Here is a 26,078-nt window from a genome sequence, read left to right as displayed (position 1 = left end):
GAGCTGGGCTGAGCTGTACTGGGCTGAGCTGAGCTGAGCTGTACTGAGCTGAGCTGAGCTGAGCTGAGCTGTACTGAGCTGAGCTGGGCTGGGCTGAGCTGTACTGGGCTGAGCTGAGCTGTACTGAGCTGAGCTGTGCTGAGCTGGGCTGAGCTGAGCTGTACTGAGCTGAGCTGAGCTGAACTGTACTGAGCTGAGCTGAGCTGGGCTGAGCTGAGCTGTACTGAGCTGGGCTGAGCTGTGCTGAGCTGAGCTGAGCTGGGCTGAGCTGTACTGGGCTGAGCTGAGCTGTACTGAGCTGAGCTGAGCTGTACTGAGCTGAGCTGGGCTGAGCTGTACTGAGCTGAGCTGGGCTGAGCTGTACTGGGCTGAGCTGTACTGGGCTGAGCTGTACTGGGCTGCTCTGGTTACGCATCCACCACAGTTGCTGGATCCAAGCAGAAAAGGAGAATGTGTGGAGAAAATATCTGAGCCAGAACAGTTCAGGTTGGCATGAGTGTTTTTCTGAACCTAGGATCCAGTCCGGATGTTTGGGTGGCTCTGTCCATGTTGAGATTGCTAGAGAGCAGGAGGAAACTATTTTAAAACCACTCAGAGGTTCAGATGGTAACATAAGATAAAGGCATTTATTTTCTAGGTGGTAACATTTAGCTATTTTCTCATGACAAACCGAGCATTTAAGATTTGGTTCTGGATTCCGAGATTACATTGTGTTTGAACAGCCATTTTGTTTCTCTCTGTCTCTCTGCAGAAGGACGTGAAAGACGTGTTCACAGCCATCACCTTTGAAGTGGCCTACACCCTGGGGAAGCATGTGGTGGATGGACATCTTGACAATGACCTGCCTGCTCTCACACCTGTACTACGCTGGAAGAAAGGAGACAAGATAGCAGCAAAGAATGAGGTAACATTCTACAGTTGTTGTGTTGCCTGTATGTACGTTGAATGAGGAAACAGGCTTCAGTTGTTGTGTTGCCTGTATGTACGTTGAATGAGGTAACAGGCTTCAGTTGTTGTGTTGCCTGTATGTACGTTGAATGAGGAAACAGGCTTCAGTTGTTGTGTTGCCTGTATGTACGTTGAATGAGGAAACAGGCTTCAGTTGTTGTGTTGCCTGTATGTACGTTGAATGAGGTAACAGGCTTCAGTTGTTGTGTTGCCTGTATGTACGTTGAATGAGGAAACAGGCTTCAGTTGTTGTGTTGCCTGTATGTACGTTGAATGAGGAAACAGGCTTCAGTTGTTGTGTTGCCTGTATGTACGTTGAATGAGGTAACAGGCTTCAGTTGTTGTGTTGCCTGTATGTACGTTGAATGAGGTAACAGGCTTCAGTTGTTGTGTTGCCTGTATGTACGTTGAATGAGGACACAGGCTTCAGTTGTTGTGTTGCCTGTATGTACGTTGAATGAGGACACAGGCTTCAGTTGTTGTGTTGCCTGTATGTACGTTGAATGAGGAAACAGGCTTCAGTTGTTGTGTTGCCTGTATGTACGTTGAATGAGGAAACAGGCTTCAGTTGTTGTGTTGCCTGTATGTACGTTGAATGAGGAAACAGGCTTCAGTTGTTGTGTTGCCTGTATGTACGTTGAATGAGGAAACAGGCTTCAGTTGTTGTGTTGCCTGTATGTACGTTGAATGAGGAAACAGGCTTCAGTTGTTGTGTTGCATGTATGTACGTTGAATGAGGAAACAGGCTTCAGTTGTTGTGTTGCCTGTATGTACGTTGAATGAGGAAACAGGCTTCAGTTGTTGTGTTTCATGTATGTATGTATGTTGAATGAGGAAACAGGCTTCAGTTGTTGTGTTGCATGTATGTACGTTGAATGAGGAAACAGGCTTCAGTTGTGTTGCCTGTATGTACGTTGAATGAGGAAACAGGCTTCAGTTGTTGTGTTGCCTGTATGTACGTTGAATGAGGAAACAGGCTTCAGTTGTGTTGCCTGTATGTACGTTGAATGAGGAAACAGGCTTCAGTTGTTGTGTTGCATGTATGTACGTTGAATGAGGAAACAGGCTTCAGTTGTGTTGCCTGTATGTACGTTGAATGAGGAAACAGGCTTCAGTTGTTGTGTTGCCTGTATGTACGTTGAATGAGGAAACAGGCTTCAGTTGTGTTGCCAGTATGCAGTGGTGGAAAAAGTACCCAAATGTCATACTTGAGTAAAAGATACCTTAACAGAAAATTATTAAATTAAAAGTGAAAATTGCCCAGTAAAATACTACATGAGTAGTAGTATGTATTTGGTTAATGTCTAATGTATTTGGTTTCAAATATATATATATATATTTTACCCTTATTTAAATAGGCAAGTCAATTAAGAACAAATTCTTATTTTCAATGATGGCCTAGGAACAGTGGGTTAACTGCCTTGTTCTGGTGCAGAACGACAGATTTTTACCTTGTCAGCTCAGGGATTCGAGCTTACAATCTTTCGGTTACAAGTCCAATGCTCTAACCACTAGGCTACCTGCCACCACATAGTTAACTATATACTTAACTATCAAAAGTAAATGTAATTGCTCAAATATACTTAAGCATCAACAGTAAAAGTCTAAATTCTTTCAAATTCCTTAGATTAAGCAAACCAGATGTGTAACGTTCTTGTAACGTTCTTGGTGTAGTGGGTGCGAAGTACTCAGACGAGAGTACTCTGAAATCAGAGTAGATATTCATAACAAATTTACCAGCTACGTCTATCAGCAGATGTCGCAGTGACATCATGAACATTCTATTGAAATATTCTATTGAAATATTTACTTGGATATTGGAGTCTTTTTTTAAGATATGTAGCTAGCTAAACAATGGACCATAATCACAACTCATGACGTTATTACCCTGCATGAATCTGCAGGTCGCTAAACAACCAGGTTCAATGTTAGCTAGCTAACATTATGCTAAACTAGTAAAGCAAATGGCTCTGAGATATGTATAATATTACTACACAGATCATGCATGTCACATTGGCTAGCGAGCCAGCCAGCTAATGTTCGCTAACTAGTTAACAGTACACTAACTTGAAATTAAATGTCTTCCTGACACGTATAATATCTGAACATTTTGCTAGCTAGACTATCTAAACCGTTATACATGGATGTAGGCTTCTCCCTATCACGGATGCCGAGGTTGCCCTTAGTTTGAAGATGTAAACCTGAGACAGGTGTTTTCTCCATCTCCTTAACTATCATACTCTACTTCCACTGATTTCAAAACTTGGTCCTCCAGAAAGTGGAGAGCAACACTTATGCAGCTCTACTACGTGATATCTTTCTAAAAAAGCCACGTTAGAAAGGGTTACCTACACATACTGACCAGCTCAAATAAACAGAAGCATGCTACATAGCAGACCAATCCGAACACATCTCTCAGCATGTCCAACCCACTCATTATCTAAGCCAATCATGGCTAGCGGGAAGGTTGCTGACTTTTTCTGTGGCTAAACCAGCAAGGCTCATAGTTTAACGATTTTATTCATATTGACAGATGGCATACAAGTTTGATATTAAGGCACATGAAAGTTCACATGTTACAGAAGGCATTTTGAACAAACAAAAAACATTTTTTCATTTTTTTTCTTTTTAAAGTTTAAGTTCAAATGGCACGCAACATCCACCTAGTTTCCTGAAACAAATCACAAATGTTTGAATTAGACCATTTTCATGTCCTTCTAAGCATTCAAAATGTAACGAGTAATTTTGGGTGTCAGGGAAAATGTATGGAGCAAAAAGTAAAATATTTTCTTTAGGAATGTAGTGAAGTAAAAGTAAAGTACAGATAACCCCAAAAATGACTTAAGTAGTACTTTCAAGTATTTTCACTTAAGTACTTAACACCACTACCTATATGTCTGTTGATTGAGATAACAGGCTACAGTTGTTGTGTTGCCTATATGTAGGTTGAATGAGGTAACAGTTGTTGTGTTGCCTATATGTAGGTTGAATGAGGTAACAGTTGTTGTGTTGCCTATATGTAGGTTGAATGAGGTAACAGTTGTTGTGTTGCCTATATGTAGGTTGAATGAGGTAACAGTTGTTGTGTTGCCTATATGTAGGTTGAATGAGGTAACAGTTGTTGTGTTGCCTATATGTAGGTTGAATGAGGTAACAGTTGTTGTGTTGCCTATATGTAGGTTGAATGAGGTAACAGTTGTTGTGTTGCCTATATGTAGGTTGAATGAGGTAACAGTTGTTGTGTTGCCTATATGTAGGTTGAATGAGGTAACAGTTGTTGTGTTGCCTATATGTAGGTTGAATGAGGTAACAGTTGTTGTGTTGCCTATATGTAGGTTGAATGAGGTAACAGTTGTTGTGTTGCCTATATGTAGGTTGAATGAGGTAACAGTTGTTGTGTTGCCTATATGTAGGTTGAATGAGGTAACAGTTGTTGTGTTGCCTATATGTAGGTTGAATGAGGTAACAGTTGTTGTGTTGCCTATATGTAGGTTGAATGAGGTAACAGTTGTTGTGTTGGCTATATGTAGGTTGAATGAGGTAACAGTTGTTGTGTTGCCAAATGTAGGTTGAATGAGGTAACAGTTGTTGTGTTGCCTATACGTAGGTTGAATGAGGTAACAGTTGTTGTGTTGCCTATATGTAGGTTGAATGAGGTAACAGTTGTTGTGTTGCCAAATGTAGGTTGAATGAGGTAACAGTTGTTGTGTTGCCTATACGTAGGTTGAATGAGGTAACAGTTGTTGTGTTGCCTATATGTAGGTTGAATGAGGTAACAGTTGTTGTGTTGCCTATACGTAGGTTGAATGAGGTAACAGTTGTTGTGTTGCCTATACGTAGGTTGAATGAGGTAACAGTTGTTGTGTTGCCTATATGTAGGTTGAATGAGGTAACAGTTGTTGTGTTGCCTATATGTAGGTTGAATGAGGTAACAGTTGTTGTGTTGCCTATACGTAGGTTGAATGAGGTAACAGTTGTTGTGTTGCCTATATGTAGGTTGAATGAGGTAACAGTTGTTGTGTTGCCTATATGTAGGTTGAATGAGGTAACAGTTGTTGTGTTGCCTATATGTAGGTTGAATGAGGTAACAGTTGTTGTGTTGCCTATACGTAGGTTGAATGAGGTAACAGTTGTTGTGTTGCCTATATGTAGGTTGAATGAGGTAACAGTTGTTGTGTTGCCTATATGTAGGTTGAATGAGGTAACAGTTGTTGTGTTGCCTATATGTAGGTTGAATGAGGTAACAGTTGTTGTGTTGCCTATATGTAGGTTGAATGAGGTAACAGTTGTTGTGTTGCCTATATGTAGGTTGAATGAGGTAACAGTTGTTGTGTTGGCTATATGTAGGTTGAATGAGGTAACAGTTGTTGTGTTGCCAAATGTAGGTTGAATGAGGTAACAGTTGTTGTGTTGCCTATACGTAGGTTGAATGAGGTAACAGTTGTTGTGTTGCCTATATGTAGGTTGAATGAGGTAACAGTTGTTGTGTTGCCAAATGTAGGTTGAATGAGGTAACAGTTGTTGTGTTGCCTATACGTAGGTTGAATGAGGTAACAGTTGTTGTGTTGCCTATATGTAGGTTGAATGAGGTAACAGTTGTTGTGTTGCCTATACGTAGGTTGAATGAGGTAACAGTTGTTGTGTTGCCTATACGTAGGTTGAATGAGGTAACAGTTGTTGTGTTGCCTATATGTAGGTTGAATGAGGTAACAGTTGTTGTGTTGCCTATACGTAGGTTGAATGAGGTAACAGTTGTTGTGTTGCCTATACGTAGGTTGAAATACTCACACACAACATAATGTAGTGACAACAACTAGCAACCTTACTAAGAGTTTTGGTGTAACAGCTAAGGTGTTTGATTGACAGTCGCTGGACCCAAATTTGAGTCCAGGTCTGATTTACCCCCCGAAATCACTCCAATACCATTGTTTTATTCTGGATCAAAATGGAGCTTAGGTAGTAGTGGGAGTGGCGGAGGCGTGGCAGTGGTTGGAGCCAAGACTTTTCAATGCTGAAAAATCACTGAGTCTATCAGAGTTTAATTTAAATATACAGTATATTAATTTCCTTTAAGTTGTAGGGATATTTTAAGAATCCATCCTCTAACCCTGGTACCTGAAAGCAAAGTCACGTCTTCCTCTGTATCAGCAGAAGAATGTCAAAGAAATAACCTCAAATGATCGTTATAACGAGGTGGTTTCAGTTACCACTTGGTGTTACCACTGTGTTTTCTTTCCTTGAAAGAAATTTGGAAGGTTGATGAATTTATTTATTTTTCTAGCACCCACCCCTCCTCTACCCCCACCACCCCTCCTCTACCCCCACCACCCCTCCTCTACCCCCACCCGCCCTCCTCTACCCCCACCCGCCCTCCTCTACCCCAACCTCCTCTACCCCCACCCAGCCCTCCTCTACACCACCATCCCTCCTCTACCCCCACCCAGCCCTCCTCTACCCACACCACCCCTCCTCTACCCCGACCCACCCCTCCTCTACCCCCACCCGCCCTCCTCTACCCCACCCAACCTCCTCTACCCCCACCCAGCCCTCCTCTACACCACCATCCCTCCTCTACCCCCACCCAGCCCTCCTCTACCCACACCACCCCTCCTCTACCCCACCACCCCTCCTCTACCCCCACCCACCCCTCCTCTACCCCCACCCGCCCTCCTCTACCCCCATCCGCCCCCTCCTCTACCCCTATCCGCCCTCCTCTACCCCCACTCACCCCTCCTCTACCCCCACCCACCCCTCCTCTACCCCCACCATCCCTCCTCTACCCCCACCCAGCCCTCCTCTACCCCCACCCAGCCCTCCTCTACCCACACCACCCCTCCTCTACCCCACCACCCCTCCTCTACCCCCACCCACCCCTCCTCTACCCCCACCCGCCCTCCTCTACCCCATCCGCCCTCCTCTACCCCCATCCGCCCCCTCCTCTACCCCTATCCGCCCTCCTCTACCCCATCCGCCCTCCTCTACCCCCACCCAGCCCTCCTCTACACCCACCCCTCCTCTACCACCAACCACCCCTCCTCTACCCCGACCCACCCCTCCTCTACCCCCACCCGCCCTCCTCTACCCCACCCAACCTCCTCTACCCCCACCCAGCCCTCCTCTACACCACCATCCCTCCTCTACCCCCACCCACCCCTCCTCTACCCCCACCCGCCCTCCTCTACCCCATCCGCCCTCCTCTACCCCCATCCGCCCCCTCCTCTACCCCTATCCGCCCTCCTCTACCCCATCCGCCCTCCTCTACCCCCACCCAGCCCTCCTCTACACCCACCCCTCCTCTACCACCAACCACCCCTCCTCTACCCCGACCCACCCCTCCTCTACCCCCACCCGCCCTCCTCTACCCCACCCAACCTCCTCTACCCCCACCCAGCCCTCCTCTACACCACCATCCCTCCTCTACCCCCACCCAGCCCTCCTCTACCCACACCACCCCTCCTCTACCCCACCACCCCTCCTCTACCCCCACCCACCCCTCCTCTACCCCCACCCGCCCTCCTCTACCCCCATCCGCCCCCTCCTCTACCCCTATCCGCCCTCCTCTACCCCCACTCACCCCTCCTCTACCCCCACCCACCCCTCCTCTACCCCCACCATCCCTCCTCTACCCCCACCCAGCCCTCCTCTACCCCCACCCAGCCCTCCTCTACCCACACCACCCCTCCTCTACCCCACCACCCCTCCTCTACCCCCACCCACCCCTCCTCTACCCCCACCCGCCCTCCTCTACCCCATCCGCCCTCCTCTACCCCCATCCGCCCCCTCCTCTACCCCTATCCGCCCTCCTCTACCCCATCCGCCCTCCTCTACCCCCACCCAGCCCTCCTCTACACCCACCCCTCCTCTACCACCAACCACCCCTCCTCTACCCCCACCCACCCCTCCTCTACCCCCACCCACCCTTTTCTACCCCCACCCACCCATCCTCTACCCCACCACCCCTCCTCTACCCCCACCCACCCCTCCTCTACCCCACCACCCCTCCTCTACCCCCACTCACCCTCCTCTTTCCCCACCCCTCCTCTACCCCACCCGCTCTCCTCTACCACCACCCACCCCTCCTCTACCCCACCCACCCCTCCTCTACCCCCACCCGCCCTCCTCTACCCCCACCCAGCCCTCTTCTACACCCACCCCTCCTCTACCCCGACCCACCCCTCCTCTACCCCACCCACCCCTCCTCTACCCCACCCACCCCTCCTCGACTCCCACCCACCCTCCTCTACCTCCACCCACCCCTCCTCTACCCCCACACACCCCTCCTCTACCCCACCCACCCCTCCTCTACCCCCACCCACCCCTCCTCTACCCCCACCCACCCCTCCTCTACCCCCACTCACCCCTCCTCTTCCCCCACCCCTCCTCTACCCCACCACCCCTCCTCTACCCCCACTCACCCTCCTCTTTCCCCACCCCTCCTCTACCCCACCCACCCCTCCTCTACCCCCACCCGCCCTCCTCTACCCCCACCCAGCCCTCTTCTACACCCACCCCTCCTCTTCCCCACCCACCCCTCCTCTACCCCACCCACCCCTCCTCGACTCCCACCCACCCTCCTCTACCTCCACCCACCCCTCCTCTACCCCCACACACCCCTCCTCTACCCCACCCACCCCTCCTCTACCCCCACCCACCCCTCCTCTACCCCCACTCACCCCTCCTCTTCCCCCACCCCTCCTCTACCCCACCCACCCCTCCTCTTCGCCACCCACCCCTCCTCTTCCCCCACCCCTCCTCTACCCCACCCACCCCTCCTCTTCGCCACCCACCCCTCCTCTACCCCCACCCCTCCTCTACCCCACCACCCCTCCTCTACCCCCACCCAACCCTCCTCTACCAACATTTAAATAATCATCCCTCTACTCCCATTTCCACCACTTGTGCTCATTAAAAAGTGGAGAATTAGCAACTTTTTGCATCTTTCAATACTTACAGAACTATTTGTGTGGACTTTCATGGGCTGCAACTGCACTGTACTGTCTGTCTGCATCCCAAATCGCTCCCTTTCCCCCCTTAAAAGTAGTCAAAAGCAATGCACTCCATAAGGAGTAGGGTTCTATTTGGGGCTCAGACTGTATTTCAGTTTCTTCAGACCAAGCGAATGGACAGCGCTGTTCTGGATGACAGACTGAATTTTAATTTATTTAAATCTGTTAATATAAAGCAAGTGATTCTTGGAGACTAGCCATCCTGTAGCCACACGCGCACACACACACACACACACACACACACACACACACACACACACACACACACACACACACACACACACACACACACACACACACACACGACCGTCGGCGCTGCAATGGCAGTTCACCAGTCAGTCGATTTATCCCACATTAACCACAACACAACACTGCCCTCTAGTTTGTGTGTGTGTACGCGTGTTCAGACCGGAACTGTGAGGCCTCTCTCTCTCTCACTCCCTTTCTCACTCCCTCAATATCCTCTCGATCTCTCTCACTCCCTCTCTCTGTTATGTTTCCTCTTCTAGACATGGTTTGAGAAGAACTGCCTGTCTGATGACTGTGCCGCTGACCTGAGACTCCATGGGAAACTGCTGCTTTCTGGGTAAAGAACACAGACAGACAGACAGAGTCTGTTCCTCTGTTTGGCCACTCACTTCATTGATATTGTGCGGATGGGTGTGTGTTTCTTCTTTTCTGGCCACTGCTCACCACTCTATGAAAGCTGACTGACGTCATGCTGTACACACTGAGGAGGTGTGGGTGTGGTCAGTGGAACTATGATGCGTCCTCATTGGCTCTCGTTGTGGTTGGAAACCATCCATGCCTTTTCCATATTTAGTGAGGGAGGTCTTTTCCTTTCCTCTTTGTTGTATGAATCATTAGCAGTCTGTACGTTTGGAAACCAAAATCGGGTGTTATTCAGTGTGTAGAGTGAAATATCTCTGATATAACTCCACTGTAGTTATGATAATAACTTCTACCTCACAGGGTAATGTCTCTATATAAAAAAAAACACATTAAGAGACAGTGGCAGTCTTGAGACTGGCTAGTAGGCCTACATGTTACTTATTGAATTAGAGACGATACATAATGATCCCAGAGAATGGAAAACAAATGCAGTTAATCAGCACTGCACTAATTAACTGAAATAGTTCATCAACTGAAATAGTTCATCAACTGAAATGCCTGATTCCTCATCCTGCTAGGCTCCATGTCTGTCCCCACCTTGCCCTGGAAGGAGTGAGTAACCCCTCCCAATGTTTTAATTGTTTCTTTCCCTATCAAATAAAATGTTAACTATTATATTCCTGCCTCCAGGCTCCACGTCCATCCCCACCTTGCCCTAGGAGGAGTGAGGAACGTCTCTCTGAACGTGACCATCTCCAACGCAGGGGACGATGCCTACGACACCAATATCTACTTCAACTTCTCCAGAGAGGTCTTCTATATCAACTACTGGCAGAGGGTTGGTTGTTGGTTCTATTTCTGTAGTTCTGTTGTTGTTGTTCTGTTGTTAGTGCAGGCTGTTGTGTAGAAGAAGGTAGGGGCGAAGAGGGAAGAGAGAGGAGAGAAGAGAAAAAAGAGAGCACAGAGGAAGCCAGACTTTATGAGGAGAGAGAGACATAGAGAGACAAGTTTAGGTAGTTAATTTGGCTGACCTTCTGTCACTCTGTCACATACACTATTGACTAGGGACAGACGAACCATGTCAACAAGAGATAGGGTTGCCAAATTCCGGAAACTTTCCCAACATTCCCAAGTTTTTCAGAAACCCCTGTTGGAAGATTCCTGGAATCAAGAGAGAATACTCAGAAAGGGAATCCTACAACTGGAAATCCTACAAATGGAATCCAACAAGTGCAAATTCTTGAAAACCTATGTTTTTTGGGGGAAAGTTTCATTTTAACCCTAGCAAGAGCACAATACCTAACAAAACTACTCCACATTCAACAACTCCCTAACACTGTGACTATGTGCTATGTCGTGAAACAGATTTGAGCCAGCATTCAATCACTTTTAATTACATGAGGGTAGAGTGCAAGTACAGGGAAGGGAAGTGTGCACGTGTATGGAAGGAGGACAGAACAGATCTAATCATACCTGAGAGAGATGCCATGTCAGAGATGAGAGTGAGAGAGACAATAATATTTTACCCATATGCACAATAATATTTTACTCAAGTATTGCCCAAATAGTATTTTAAGGGTTTTAGTTTCACCTGGCTAATTGAATTAACTATGAACTTCAGGTTGACGTTTAGTATTGGGATACCTCCTGTAACAGAGTCTCTCTTTGTCTGGGAAGCTTCTTCACCTGCATTGCTTGCTGTTTGGGGTTTTAGGCTGGGTTTCTGTACAGCACTTTGAGATATCAGCTGATGTACGAAGGGCTATATAAAATAAATTTGATTGATTGATTGATTGATTGATTGAAGCTAATAGGTTGAGGGACCAGCGGGACCAGGAAGTCACAGACAGGAAAGGAACAATATTAAATGAAGACACAGGAGTCTCTCACAGTCAGACCTGGGTTTAAATACTATTTGAAATATTGCAAATACTTTGAGCATTTGCTTTAGGCTGCCTGGAGTGCCAGGTGGGTGGGGTTTGAATTTTCTGGACTTTTCAATTGGATCGATTGAATAAGGAAATGTCAATCAAGCACAGCTAATACAGTATATATTATAAAGTATTTGATTTGATTTCAGATCATTTTTTAACCTAGGTCTGGACGATTCTCACACACAGCAACAGCCTTAGTCTGACTACTGCATGAGACTTTAGTAATTACTTCTCCATGCTGGTTGAAGATAGAGGTGTTGATACTACCTACCTCTGCTCCGCTATGGTTCTGCAAGGGTCAGCTCCCGGCTCCCGTTTCTCGGATGAGGCTCTTTCTTTCTGTGTCTGTGTGTGTGGAGTCGAGCGTAAACTCCCGTTCCCTCCGTGTTTTTGGGGGGGATGTCACTGTTGTTCTTGCAACCAGAGCTGTCTTAAAACCAGGGAGGTGAATTGGTTTCAGAAGCTCAACATCGTCTCACTTCTCAGGGAGCCAAAAGACAGCACACTGTTCAGAAGACCTGGGTTCAAATACTATTTGAAATCTTTCATATACTTTGAGTGTTTGGTCTAACCTGCCTATAGTGCCAGATTGGTGAGGTTGTCACTTTTGTGACTGTTCTATTGGTTCCATTGCACTAGGCACGCCAAATCAAGCCCAGTATTTTAAATGATTTCAAATAGTATTTGAATCCAGGTCTGTCGCCACACTGGCATACACCGAAGCACAGGAGCCTGGGTTATGAGGCGGAGCTGGGTGGTGGGCTTATTTTGGGGGGAAGGTAGCACCAGGTTTGGGTTTTGGAAGCTTATGTTACTCATGACAGGTCAGGGGTTTGGGACAGCCAGAACCTCTGCTAGAGGCTTTTGCAGTAAAGTAAGAAGGAACCAAATGCCTTTAGCAGAGGTTCTGACTATTGACATCAGGGTACTGGTGTGGTACTGGTTTGAGAGCTAGACATGTAACCAGAGCAGTGTTGTTATTTAGACTGCCAAGTCCTGCTGTGGCAAGCTCATATCAAAGTCCAAATTCGTATGGTAGTGGCATTTCTGAACTGAACTAAAGAAACAGAAAAAAAACATTGCAAACACAAAATCCTTAGCCAACAACAACAACACTATCAGTATTTATTTAGAGTACAGGATGAGCTATTCTATGGGAGGGAGGGAGGGAGGGAGGGAGGGAGGTGCACCACAGGAAAGATGGAGAAGGTTGGAGGAGTGAGAGGGACATTTACGAACTCGTGATGATTTAACAGGAATTTCAGGGGCACTGAAACCTCATGGTTAAGGAGTATGTCCTTCCTCATAACCTGTTGTACAGATAAAGGTGGTAAATCAAGGGTAAATCATGCTTGTAGTTCTTTATGAAGCAGAAGAAAGTAGAGAGTTCTATTCACAGTTGTTTAACTATAGAAGAGGTAGACTACAGAGGGTGAAAGATACAGCCTCATTTTAATCATGTCCTATTTTTCAAGCTCTATCAGCTTGCGTCAATTCGTTCCTTACACCTTCCCCCTGGCTCTAACCATTCAATGTTTAAAAATATGTAAAGTCTGGATAGATAAAAGCATTTTAGTGGTGGAGCTTCCGCCATTTTGCTTCCACCTTAAAGATCTCAACAAACATTGAAGTGTAACTGCCAAGGGGTAGTGAGTGAAATATTTTGGGACTGATAGGTCTCATGGGTCAAGTAATTCCCACCAAACTACGACTCCACTGAAGCCTTCTGCTGACACTAAAACAACCTAAATAAACCCAGTGAGATTTACTGGGTCTGCCATTTGTCAGAATCCTAACATGAGACGTGGAAGACGGAGGAAGACCAGAGCGAGTGGAGAAGAGAGGGAAAGGAGGGTGAGGGGGTAATAAAGAGGGGAAAGAGAGGGAAGAAAATTAGAGGTCTGCCATTTTTCCCAAACATCCCAAACATGAATCTGTTCATGACTACAGAAGACCAGAGAAAATGGGAGAGAGAGGGAGGCCAGAGGGAGAAAAGGAGGAAACAACCAGAGAAAGAGTGACAGAGATGATGAAAAAGAGAGGAAGATGGAGATGGAGAAAGAAAGACCAGAAAAATGGATAGAGAGAGATAGTGTGGAAGAGAGAGAGAGAGATTATCAAACAGCTGGTAGTCCCCTCTGCCCAAGTCTCCCCACTCTGCCCTAGTCTCCACACTCTGCCCTAGTCTCCACACTCTGCCCAAGTCTCCCCACTCTGCCCAAGTCTCCCCACTCTGCCCTAGTCTCCACACTCTGCCCTAGTCTCCACACTCTGCCCAAGTCTCCACACTCTGCCCAAGTCTCCCCACTCTGCCCTAGTCTCCACACTCTGCCCAAGTCTCCCCACTCTGCCCAAGTCTCCCCACTCTGCCCAAGTCTCCCCACTCTGCCCAAGTTTCCACACTCTGCCCTAGTCTCCCCACTCTGCCCTAGTCTCCCCACTCTGCCCTAGTCTCCCCACTCTGCCCTAGTCTCCACACTCTGCCCTAGTCTCCACACTCTGCCCTAGTCTCCACACTCTGCCCAAGTTTCCCCACTCTGCCCAAGTCTCCCCACTCTGCCCAAGTCTCCCCACTCTGCCCAAGTCTCCCCACTCTGCCCAAGTCTCCCCACTCTGCCCAAGTCTCCCCACTCTGCCCAAGTCTCCCCACTCTGCCCAAGTCTCCCCAAGTCTCCCCACTCTGCCCAAGTCTCCCCACTCTACCCAAGTCTCCCCACTCTGCCCAAGTCTCCCCACTCTGCCCAAGTCTCTTATCTCTGCCCTAGTCCCCTCTCTCTCTCTCTCTCTCTCTCTCTCTCTCTCTGTCTCTGTCTGTGTGTGTGTGTGTGTTGTTCTCAATTCAAAGGGCTTCATTGGCATGAGGAACATATGTTTACATTGCCAAAGCAAATGGAATAGACAATAAACAGTACAAATGTTGAATTAACAGTAAACATTACAATCACAAAAGTTTCAAAGGAATAGAGACATTTCAAATGTTATACTATGGCTATGTACAGTGTTGTGGAAATAGTTAAAGTACAAAAGGGAAAATAAATCAACATAAATATGGGTTGTATGTTATGTTTGTTCTTCACTGGTTTTCTTGTGGGGATGGCACACTGTGGTATATCACCCCACCAGCCCACCCCCTTCCCTGAAGACCCAGCACTGTTTGCACAGCAGCATGGAAGGAATACAGGAAATAGCTAGGAAATTCCTCCATCAGTTCCAGTCCTGTTGGGGTCCCCTCCCTCTCTACTGGGATCCCAGTTGCAGCCATACAGGTGGCTGTGGGAGTAGTAGGTTTGGGGGGGATGTGGGCACCACCCTAACCCCCCACCCCATCCTGACCTGTAGCTGGGAAACTGATGAGTAAGGGAGGGAAGAGTGGAAGAAGGAGGGGAGGCTGGATGATAGGTGTGTGGAGTGATGTTTCCTCATCATGGTGTGAGCAAAGGAGGGTAAATCTAATGACTGGTAATAGTTGGTAGGTGCTATGGCAAAAAGAAGAGGAGGAGGAGGAGGAGGATGAGACTTTGTAATGAGAGGGATGTTTTCCTCGTAAGTGTGTGAGCAGAGGAGGGAGAGGTAACCACTGTTAAATATGCAGCAAATCTCTCATCTCTAATCTCCCTGGTAAATAAGCAGCACATTTCTCATCTCTTTTTTTTTTTTTTTTTTTTTTTTTTTACCTTTATTTAACCAGGCAAGTCAGTTAAGAACAAATTCTTATTTTCAATGACGGCCTGGGAACAGTGGGTTAACTGCCTGTTCAGGGGCAGAACGACAGATTTGTACCTTGTCAGCTCGGGGGTTTGAACTCGCAACCTTCCGGTTACTAGTCCAACACTCTAACCACTAGGCTACCCTGCCCCCTCTAATCTATCTCCCTGGTAAATAAGCAGCACATTTCTCATCTCTAATCTATCTCCCTGGTAAATAAGCAGCACATTTCTCATCTCTAATCTCCCTGGTAAATAAGCAGCACATTTCTCATCTCTAATCTATCTCCCTGGTAAATAAGCAGCACATTTCTCATCTCTAATCTATCTCCCTGGTAAATAAGCAGCACATTTCTCATCTCTAATCTCCCTGGTAAATAAGCAGCACATTTCTCATCTCTAATCTCACTGGTAAATAAGCAGCACATTTCTCATCTCTAATCTATCTCCCTGGTAAATAAGCAGCACATTTCTCATCTCTAATCTCCCTGGTAAATAAGCAGCACATTTCTCATCTCTAATCTATCTCCCTGGTAAATAAGCAGCACATTTCTCATCTCTAATCTATCTCCCTGGTAAATAAGCAGCACATTTCTCATCTCTAATCTCCCTGGTAAATAAGCAGCACATTTCTCATCTCTAATCTCACTGGTAAATAAGCAGCACATTTCTCATCTCTAATCTATCTCCCTGGTAAATAAGCAGCACATTTCTCATCTCTAATCTATCTCCCTGGTAAATAAGCAGCACATTTCTCATCTCTAATCTATCTCCCTGGTAAATAAGCAGCACATTTCTCATCTCTAATCTATCTCCCTGGTAAATAAGCAGCACATTTCTCATCTCTAATCTCCCTGGTAAATAAGCAGCAAATCTCTAAACTATATCCCTTGTATGCAGCATATCCAGAAGTTAGTAGTTTAGGTAAAGTCCAGTTGAGGTTAGGAATCGCTGTAGTTCCCTTATGAATACTGTAGTTCACAGGTGTCAAATTCATTCCACGGAGGGCTGAGTGTCTGCGAGTTTTCACTACTCCTTTGTACTTGATTGATGAATTAAGGTGACTAATTAGTAAGGAACTCCCCACACCTGGTTGTATAGGGCTTCATTTAATGGAACAACTAAAAACCTGCAGACACTAGGCCCTCCCTGGAATGAGTTTCACACCTGTGCTGTAGTAGTTCAATTAAGACTTTTGATAGTATTTAGCTTTTTCCAAGCTGACAATTGTGTAGAAATAATAATACAGTATTTTAAAAGATTAAAAAGCTGCAGTAGGATTCAGTGCAAAAGCTTCAGTAGGATTCCGTGCAGGCATAAATGAAGATATTTGTTGTCCATTGATTTACCTCTTCCAGCTCTGCTGAACATTCCAGAAGCACTACTTTGTCTGTTTTTATCAGTGAACTTGTCAAAGTTGAGATGTGTCACAGCCTTCTTACTTTTATCCTCCTCCTCCTCCTCCTCCTCCTCCACACACATGTAGTCACACACCTGCACACACATTCAGCGCACACACACACACACACAATGTGCCCCCCCCCCACACACGCACGCACACACACACAATGTTCCCCCCCCCCACACACGCACACACACACACACACACACACACACACACACACACACACACACAATGTGTCCCCCCCACACACACACACACAGAAACAGCAGCCCCTTAGTGAACTCTCACTGTTTGAATTCTTCCTCCTCTCAGAGTCAGAGTGTTTACACACACACACACACACACAGTGTTTATACTGTCCAGCCGGTGAAGCTCTCTTCTGTTTAGACAAGCTTCCAAACACAGAGGCGGCATCCTAAATGGCACCCTATTCCCTATATAGTGTACTACTTTTAACCAGGACCTATTACCTATATAGTGTACTACTTTTAACCAGGACCTATTCCCTATATAGTGTACTACTTTTAACCAGGACCTATTCCCTATATAGTGTACTACTTTTAACCAGGACCTATTACCTATATAGTGTACTACTTTTAACCAGGACCTATTACCTGCGCTAATTAGAGGTTGTCCTCCCTCTTTTACCGTCCTCTCCTGCAGGGACAAGAGAGTTTGGAGTGTGAATTCTTTAAAAAAATCTAATACTGTCGTCAATTCTTTATCATTGAGCGTACGTCATTGTATATTAGCTAAATGTTTACCTGCATTGAAAAAATATGAAATGTTTTTGTAGGAGCTAATATCTAGTCAGTTTATACACTGTACTATACTTTCTCCTCACAGGCACAGCTTTTAATGTCAGTATGTATATACTGGATGGTGAAGTGGATGAATCAGCTCTGTTCATTGTTGTCATTTCCATTGGCTCCTCTCTCAATGCTTTCACCATGGCTCACTCATTCTCTAATACTGTGTCTTTGGTTGTCACTCTTTCTATGTCTCTTGCGCTCATGCTCTCTCCACCCTCCTCTCTCTCCCCCTCTCTCTCCCGTTCTTTCTCTCTCTCTCGCTCTTTCTCCATCCCCCATCCCTCTGTCTGTGTTTCTCCTTTCAATAAGTCATTTTTCCTCCGAGGCACAGCCATATAATGTGAAGTGAGTTTTTCACCGTGATGATATTTTGTTTATGCTGCGTTCACCTTGGTTCTCACTCCCTCCGTCCTCCCCCAATTCCTCCCTCCCTGTGTGTTTATCTATTGAAGGAAGAGAAGGGTATTTCCTGTGGTCTTGTTGATTTAGACTTCCTCAAATGCAGCGTGGGATTTCCCTTCATGAGAGCACAGACTAAGGTATAGCTCCTAATTGTCATGGCAAAATGTTTACATCCATGTATCATACAGTTACCATGCTATAGATAGTGTCCTGTTGTCTTTACCCAAGCACAACCTTTTTTTTTAAAGCACAGACTAAGGTATAGCTCCTAATGGTCTTGGCAAAATGTTTACCTATTCTAAATATTTTACAGACAATACGTTTTGTAGTTTCTACATCAAAGTCTTCCCATACCAAACATACCATTCAGTGTTTAGTTGTTATCCTTACCCAAGCACAACATTTCCTTTAGCAAGAGCACAGACTAATGTAGCTGTCCTAAACATAATCACGGAACTTTAGCAATGCATTTTTTACAGTCAATACTTGTCTGTTTGTAGTTTAGACATAAACGTCTGTCCATACATACCATGTAGTGTCTAGTTGTTGTAAACACAACCACAACAGGATGGCATACCATACACTTACAGTATCGTCTGCAGTCACTGGGCCATGTCACTCTGCAGAGCCTGAAAAGCAAACTAATGATTTTGACAACTACTTGATATACATCATGTCACTTTACTAAAAGCTTTCCCCAATACTTCTCCTCTTACATTGTCTTTCCTCAGTATCATCTTGCAGTGATCTTCGACACAAGCCGGCTTTCAGGGGAAAATGAGACATTGCAGTTTGTAGTTCATGCAAAAAGGTAAGTTGAGACGCTGTACGTTGAGACGATGTACGTTGAGACGCTGTACGTTGAGACGCTGTACGTTGAGACGATGTACGTTGAGACGTTGTACGTTGAGACGCTGTAAGTTGAGACGTTGTACGTTGAGACGCTGTACGTTGAGACGCTGTACGTTGAGACGTTGTACGTTGAGACGCTGTACGTTGAGACGCTGTACGTTGAGACGCTGTACGTTGAGACGCTGTACGTTGAGACGTTGTACGTTGAGACGCTGTACGTTGAGACGCTGTACGTTGAGACGTTGTACGTTGAGACGATGTACGTTGAGACGCTGTACGTTGAGACGTTGTACGTTGAGACGCTGTACGTTGAGACGCTGTACGTTGAGACGCTGTACGTTGAGACGCTGTACATTGAGACGATGTAAGTTGAGTAAAAGGGAAAGTTGTTAGTGTAAGGTAAGCCTAAACCAGGACCATTTGTTGGTAATGAGAAGATGTATACACACGATATAGACTGGTAAAATATTTACATTTCATTTGTACACTTTGCGAATCATGCCTGGTAGTCAGAGTAGAAGTCCTCCCCTAAACATACACACACATAGAGTGCCTTCAGAAAGTAATCACACCCCTTGATTTTTTCACATTTTGTTGTGTTACAGCCTGAATTTAAAATATACTAAATGTGTATATTTTTGTAACTGGCCTACCCAATACCCTTTAATGTCAAAGTGGAATTATGTTTTTAAATTTTTTTGCAAAGTAATTAAAGAAATGTCTTGAGTCAACAAGTATTCAACCCCTTTGTTATGGCATGCCTAAATAAGTTCAGGAGTAAAAAATGTTCTTAACAAGTTACGTAATAAGTTGTATGGACTCACTGTTTGTGCAATAATAGTGTTTAACATACATTAATCGCTGTACCCCACACATACAATTATCTGTAAGGACCCTCAGTCAAGCCGTGCATTTCAAACACATATTCAACCACAGAGACCAGGTTTTCCAACGCCTCGCAAAGAAGGGCACCTTTTGGTAGATGGGTCAAAAGAAAAAACGGACGTTGAATATCCCTTTGAGCATAATTAAGTTATTAATTACAGTTTGGATGGTCACTACAAAGATACAGGCTGCCTTCCTAACTCTGTTCCCAGAGAGGAATAAACTGGCATGATTTCACCATGAGACTGTGATAGAAGAAAACTGAGGATGGATTAACAACAAGTGTAGTTACTCCACAATACTAACCTAATTGACAGAGTGAAAAGAAGGAAGCATGTACAGAATACAAAATATTACAGATGTCTATATTGGTCCGCCAATACTAGTAAAGGCCCAGTGCACTACTTTTGTGAAAAAGTATATATTTCAAAAAAGTAGATTTTCTTTTAAAATTCTGATTATTATTCTATATTTTGATTTTACAGGGGGTGCTGCAGTACCCTCAGAACCCCTGCTTCCCGCGGCTATGGCTACAACTGCTTTCACATAAGACCAGAAGGGGTCTGCTGTCGTATAAGGCTGGGAGGGGTCTGCTGTCACATAAGGCTGGGAGGGGTGGATAACTTCAAGTTGCCAGATTAGTGAAGTTAGCAGAAGAATTTAAGACCTAGCTAACTTTCTCTTTCATGTTGCTGTCAAGAATACAAAGATTTGTACTTGAATCACTATGCTGAAAATTGGCATTGTTAATGTATTAACATCTACTATCATTGACTATATGTTAAATGCCTGTTATTGTTTTCTCATTGTAGTGCCAACCCTGAACATAAACTGTTGGACAACACCTTGGATCTTTCTATCCCACTGGTCCATGAGGTAGACACAACTATCACTGGGTAAGTGGTTCAAAATGCGCAAGAGGACAAAACATAATTACTTTGTCTGCAATGGGAGTGGTCTGCTAACTCTAGACATACTGTAAGCCATTCATTACAGTTAGGCCAAACCATAGAGATGGAAAGATCTTTGTGTCTGTGCTATAACGGCATCTGTGCCAGCATGGGCAGCGCCATTAAGGCTATCTCCATTTTAAAGTAGTCAATTTGCTTATTTTGTGTTTGAAAAAAGCGTAAAGCTAATATTAGTGATTTTACCGCCATCTGCAGTGCTGGAGTCCTGAACCAAATATTGTAATTCATTTATTGTAGCCACTAGATGGCGGTGATATAGCTTAAAGCCATTTACAAACCATAGCACTCAAGAAGAAGATGGCAATGCCCATGCAAAAATGTGTTATATCAAAGTTGAATCCTCTAACTATCTCTATGGGCCAAACACACTACATTCCCATACTGTCTTGGTGCGTAGACTCTGAATTTATGCTACACATATGCTATCAGATGAAGTCACTAGACAACACCATGGATTATTCAAATATACAGAATCAAGCAGCAGGACTGCATGATAAGATGGTAGGCTAAAATCAAGCTGTTTATTTTAACTGTATCAAGATTAATATAAACGGTCACATTAAGATCAAAGTGGTAGTCAAACTAATGCTCAGTTTCTCTGCTAGTTTGTGTGTCTGCCTGGTCTCTACAGCTCTGTTCTAAGCCTCTTGACAGATTAAAGTCACCAGACTGACAGAGCTGAGTTACATTATCAGACAGCATTATCAGACAGCAGAGCTGTAGCTGAGCTGTTTTCTCTCTGTGGAGGAACTTGGCCATTTGGACATTGCATCTCTCTCTCCATTTTCTCTGATTTATACTCTCTTTATGTCTGTCTCTCTCTGTTTCTCTTGTCTCTCTCTCTGTGTGTTTCTCTCTCTGTGTCTGTCCCTCGCTCTCTCTCTCTCTCTCTGAACGAACTAACTCTCTGATAAAATGCAGCTAGACATAAAGGGCTTTCAAGCTGAAATGTTTCATTCTCACAACAACAGAACAGCCTTCCTCCCCCGCAGGACACAAAGAAAACATCTGGACAACACACACCAGTCTTTAATCACCCTCTCTTACAGTCAATTTATATATGAAACATACAGACCTACACAAATTTGTTACAAAAAAATGAATCTGTTGGTAATGTGCAATACCAATTACTGTCTGTCTGACTGACTGACTGACTGTTAGTTGAACTGTCTAACTGTCCATCTGCCTGCCTGTCTGCCTTGATGCCTGACATTCTGTCTGTCTCTGTCCGTCCGTCTGTCCACAGTGTGGTGAACCCGACGTCCTTTGAGTATGGGAACTCCATCGATGCCTCTCGCTTCGTCCAGCTGGAGGACATGGAGTGTAACTTCCAGCCACTCAATTTCACCTTTCAGGTACTGGTGACACCCCTCCCGGCACCCCGTTTATTTGATTAATTTCACCTTTATTTAACCAGGTAGGCCAGTTGAGAACAAGTTCTCATTTACAACTGCGACCTGGTCAAGATAAAGCAAAGCAGTGCGACACAAACAACAACACAGAGTTACACATGGAATAAACAAACATACAGTCAATAATACAATAGAGAAAGTCTATATACAGTGTGTGCAAATGAGGTAGGATAAGGAGGGTGAGGCAATAAATAGGCCATAGTGGCGAAATTATTACAGTATGGCAAATTAAACACTGGGGTGATAGATGTGCAGAAGATGAGTGTGTAAGTAGCGGTACTGGGATGCAAAGTAAATAGCAATATGGTGATGAGGTAGATTGGATGGGCTATTTACAGATGGGCTATGTACAAGTGCAGTGATCTGTGAACTGCTCTGACAGCTGTTGCTTAAAGCTAGTGAGGGAGATATGAGTCTCCAGCTTCAGTGATTTTTGCAGTTCGTTCCAGTCATTGGCAGCAGAGAGCTGGAAGAAAATGCGGCCGGAGGAGGAATTGGCTTTGGGGGTGACCAGTGAAATGTACCTGCTGGAGCGCGTGCTGCGGGTGGGTGCTGCTATGGTGACCAGTGAGCTGACATAAGGCGGGGCTTTACCTAGCAACAACTTATAGATGACCTGGAGCCAGTGGGTTTGGCGACAGATATGAAGCGAGGGCCAGTCAACGAGAGCATACAGGTCGCAGTGGTGGGTAGTATGTGGGGCTTGGTGACAATAACGGATGGCACTGTGATAGACTGCATCCAATTTTCTGAGTAGAGTGTTGGAGGCTCGGGATCGGTAGGATAGTAAATTTTACTGGAGTATGTTAGGCAGCATGAGTGAAGGATGCTAGATTTAATTTTGGATTGGAGATGCTTAATGTGAGTCTGGAAGGAGAGTTTACAGTCTAACCAGACACCTAGGTATTTGTAGTTGTCCACATATTCTAAGTCAGAACCGTCCAGAGTAGTGATGCTGGACGGGTGGGTAGGTTTGGGCAGCGATCGGTTGAAGGGTATGCATTTAGTTTTGCTTGCACTTAAGAGCAGTTGGAGGCTACGGAAGGAGAGTTGTATGGCATTGAAGCTCGTCTGGAGGTTAGTTAACAGTGTCCGAAGAAGGGCCAGAAGTATACAGAATGGTGTCATCTGCGTACAGGTGGATCAGAGAATCACCAGCAACAAGAGCGACATCATTGATTTATACAGAGAAAAGAGTCGGCCCGAGGCTTGAACCTTGTGGCACCCCCATTGAGACTGCCAGAGTTCTGGACAACAGGCCCTCCGATTTGACACACTGAACTCTGTCAGAGAAGTAGTTGGTGAACCAGGCTAGGCAGTCTTTTGAGAAGCCACGGCTGTTGAGTCTGCCGATAAGAATATGGTGATTGACAGTCGAAAGCCTTGGCCAGGTCAATGAAAACAGCTGCACAGTATTGTCTCTTATTGATGGCGGTTATGATATCGTTTAGGACCTTGAGCGTGGCTGAGGTACACCCGTATACCAGCTCTGAAACCAGATTGCATAGCGGAGAAGGTACGGTGGAATTCGAAATGGCCGGTGATCTGTTTGTTAACTTGGCTTTCGAAGACCTTAGAAAGGCATGGTGGGATAGATATACGGTGCCTTGCGAAAGTATTCGGCCCCCTTGAACTTTGCGACCTTTTGCCACATTTCAGGCTTCAAACATAAAGATATAAAACTGTATTTTTTTGTGAAGAATCAACAACAAGTGGGACACAATCATGAAGTGGAACGACATTTATTGGATATTTCAAACTTTTTTAACAAATCAAAAACTGAAAAATTGGGCGTGCAAAATTATTCAGCCCCTTTACTTTCAGTGCAGCAAACTCTCTCCAGAAGTTCAGTGAGGATCTCTGAATGATCCAATGTTGACCTAAATGACTAATGATGATAAATACAATCTACCTGTGTGTAATCAAGTCTCTGTATAAATGCACCTGCACTGTGATAGTCTCAGAGGTCCGTTAAAAGTGCAGAGAGCATCATGAAGAACAAGGAACACACCAGGCAGGTCCGAGATACTGTTGTGAAGAAGTTTAAAGCCGGATTTGGATACAAAAAGATTTCCCAAGCTTTAAACATCCCAAGGAGCACTGTGCAAGCGATAATATTGAAATGGAAGGAGTATCTGACCACTGCAAATCTGCCAAGACCTGGCCGTCCCTCTAAACTTTCAGCTCATACAAGGAGAAGACTGATCAGAGATGCAGCCAAGAGGCCCATGATCACTCTGGATGAACTGCAGAGATCTACAGCTGAGGTGGGAGACTCTGTCCATAGGACAACAATCAGTCGTATATTGCACAAATCTGGCCTTTATGGAAGAGTGGCAAGAAGAAAGCCATTTCTTAAAGATATCCATAAAAAGTGTTGTTTAAAGTTTGCCACAAGCCACCTGGGAGACACAGCAAACATGTGGAAGAAGGTGCTCTAGTCAGATGAAATCAAAATTGAACCTTTTGGCAACAATGCAAAACGTTACGTTTGGCGTAAAAGCAACACAGCTCATCACACTGAACACACCATCCCCACTGTCAAACATGGTGGTGGCAGCATCATGGTTTGGGCCTGCTTTTCTTCAGCAGGGACAGGGAAGATGGTTAAAATTGATGGGAAGATGGATGGAGCCAAATACAGGACCATTCTGGAAGAAAACCTGATGGAGTCTGCAAAAGACCTGAGACTGGGACGGAGATTTGTCTTCCAACAAGACAATGATCCAAAACATAAAGCAAAATCTACAATGGAATGGTTCAAAAATAAACATATCCAGGTGTTAGAATGGCCAAGTCAAAGTCCAGACCTGAATCCAATCGAGAATCTGTGGAAAGAACTGAAAACTGCTGTTCACAAATGCTCTCCATCCAACCTCACTGAGCTCGAGCTGTTTTGCAAGGAGGAATGGGAAAACATTTCAGTCTCTCGATGTGCAAAACTGATAGAGACATACCCCAAGCGACTTACAGCTGTAATCGCAGCAAAAGGTGGCGCTACAAAGTATTAACTTAAGGGGGCTGAATAATTTTGCACGCCCAATTTTTCAGTTTTTGATTTGTTAAAAAAGTTTGAAATATCCAATAAATGTCGTTCCACTTCATGATTGTGTCCCACTTGTTGTTGATTCTTCACAAAAAAATACAGATTTATATCTTTATGTTTGAAGCCTGAAATGTGGCAAAAGGTCACAAAGTTCAAGGGGGCCGAATACTTTCGCAAGGCACTGTAGGTCTGTAGCAGTTTGGGTCTAGAGTGTCTCCCCCTTTGAAGAGGGGGATGAACATGGCAGCTTTCCAATCTTTGGGGATCTCAGATGATACAAAAGAGAGGTTGAAACAAGCTAGTAATAGGGGTTGCAACAATTTCAGAGAGGGTCCAGATTGTCTAGCCCTGCTGATTTGTAGGGGTCCAGATTTTGCAGCTCTTTCAGAACATCAGCTATCTGGATTTGGGTGAAGGAGAAATGGGGAGGCTTGGGCAAGTTGCAGTGAGGGGTGCAGGGCTGTTGACCGGGGTCGGGGCAGCCAGGTGGAAAGCATGGTCAGTAGAAAAATGCTTATTGAAATTCTCAATTATTGCGTATTTATCGGTGGTGACAGTGTTTCTTAGCCTCAGTGCAGTGGGCAGCTGTGAGAAGGTGCTCTTATTCTCCATGGACTTTACAGTGTCACAAAACTTTTTGGAGTTAGTGCTACAGGATGCAAATGTCTGTTTGAAAAAGATAGCCTTTGCTTTCCTAACTGCCTGTGTATATTGGTTCCTAACGTCCCTGAAAAGTTGCATATCGTGGGGGCTATTCGATGCTAATGCAGTACGCCATAGGACGTTTTTGTGCTGGTCAAGGGCAGTCAGGTCTGGAGTGAACCAAGGGCTATATCTGTTCCTTGTTCAAATTTTTTGGAATGGAGCATGCTTATTTAAGATGGTGAGGAAAGCACTTTTAAAGAACAACCAAGCGTCCTCTACTGACGGAATGAGGTCAATATCCTTCCAGGATACCCGGGCCAGGTCGAATAGAAAGGCCTGCTCGCAGAAGTGTTTTAGGGAGCATTTGACAGTGATGAGGGGTGGTCGCTTGACCGCGGACCCATTACGGATGCAGGCAATGAGGCAGTGATCGCTGAGATCCTG

At 45.3% G+C, this 26,078-nt stretch overlaps 1 protein-coding gene across 2 annotated transcripts in view; it reads left to right on the top strand.

Annotated features, from left to right (window-relative positions):
- Nucleotides 1-26,078, top strand: part of itga9 (integrin subunit alpha 9) — a 151,315-nt gene that overhangs the window by 104,104 nt on the left and 21,133 nt on the right. For both annotated transcript variants that reach the window (XM_036956146.2, XM_090212956.1), the window contains 7 exons: nt 752-904; nt 9,464-9,540; nt 10,257-10,404; nt 17,874-17,960; nt 18,555-18,634; nt 20,373-20,456; nt 21,778-21,886. In XM_036956146.2, the coding sequence (XP_036812041.2) occupies nt 752-904; nt 9,464-9,540; nt 10,257-10,404; nt 17,874-17,960; nt 18,555-18,634; nt 20,373-20,456; nt 21,778-21,886 (738 nt within the window). The remainder of the gene's footprint in view (nt 1-751; nt 905-9,463; nt 9,541-10,256; nt 10,405-17,873; nt 17,961-18,554; nt 18,635-20,372; nt 20,457-21,777; nt 21,887-26,078) is intronic.

This window comes from Oncorhynchus mykiss, chromosome 20 (assembly GCF_057628025.1).
Source record: "Oncorhynchus mykiss isolate SJ-2025 chromosome 20, ASM5762802v1, whole genome shotgun sequence".
NCBI classification, from domain to species: Eukaryota; Metazoa; Chordata; class Actinopteri; order Salmoniformes; family Salmonidae; genus Oncorhynchus; species Oncorhynchus mykiss.
Note: the sequence above shows the minus strand (reverse complement) of the source record. Positions and strands in the feature narration are given on the sequence as shown.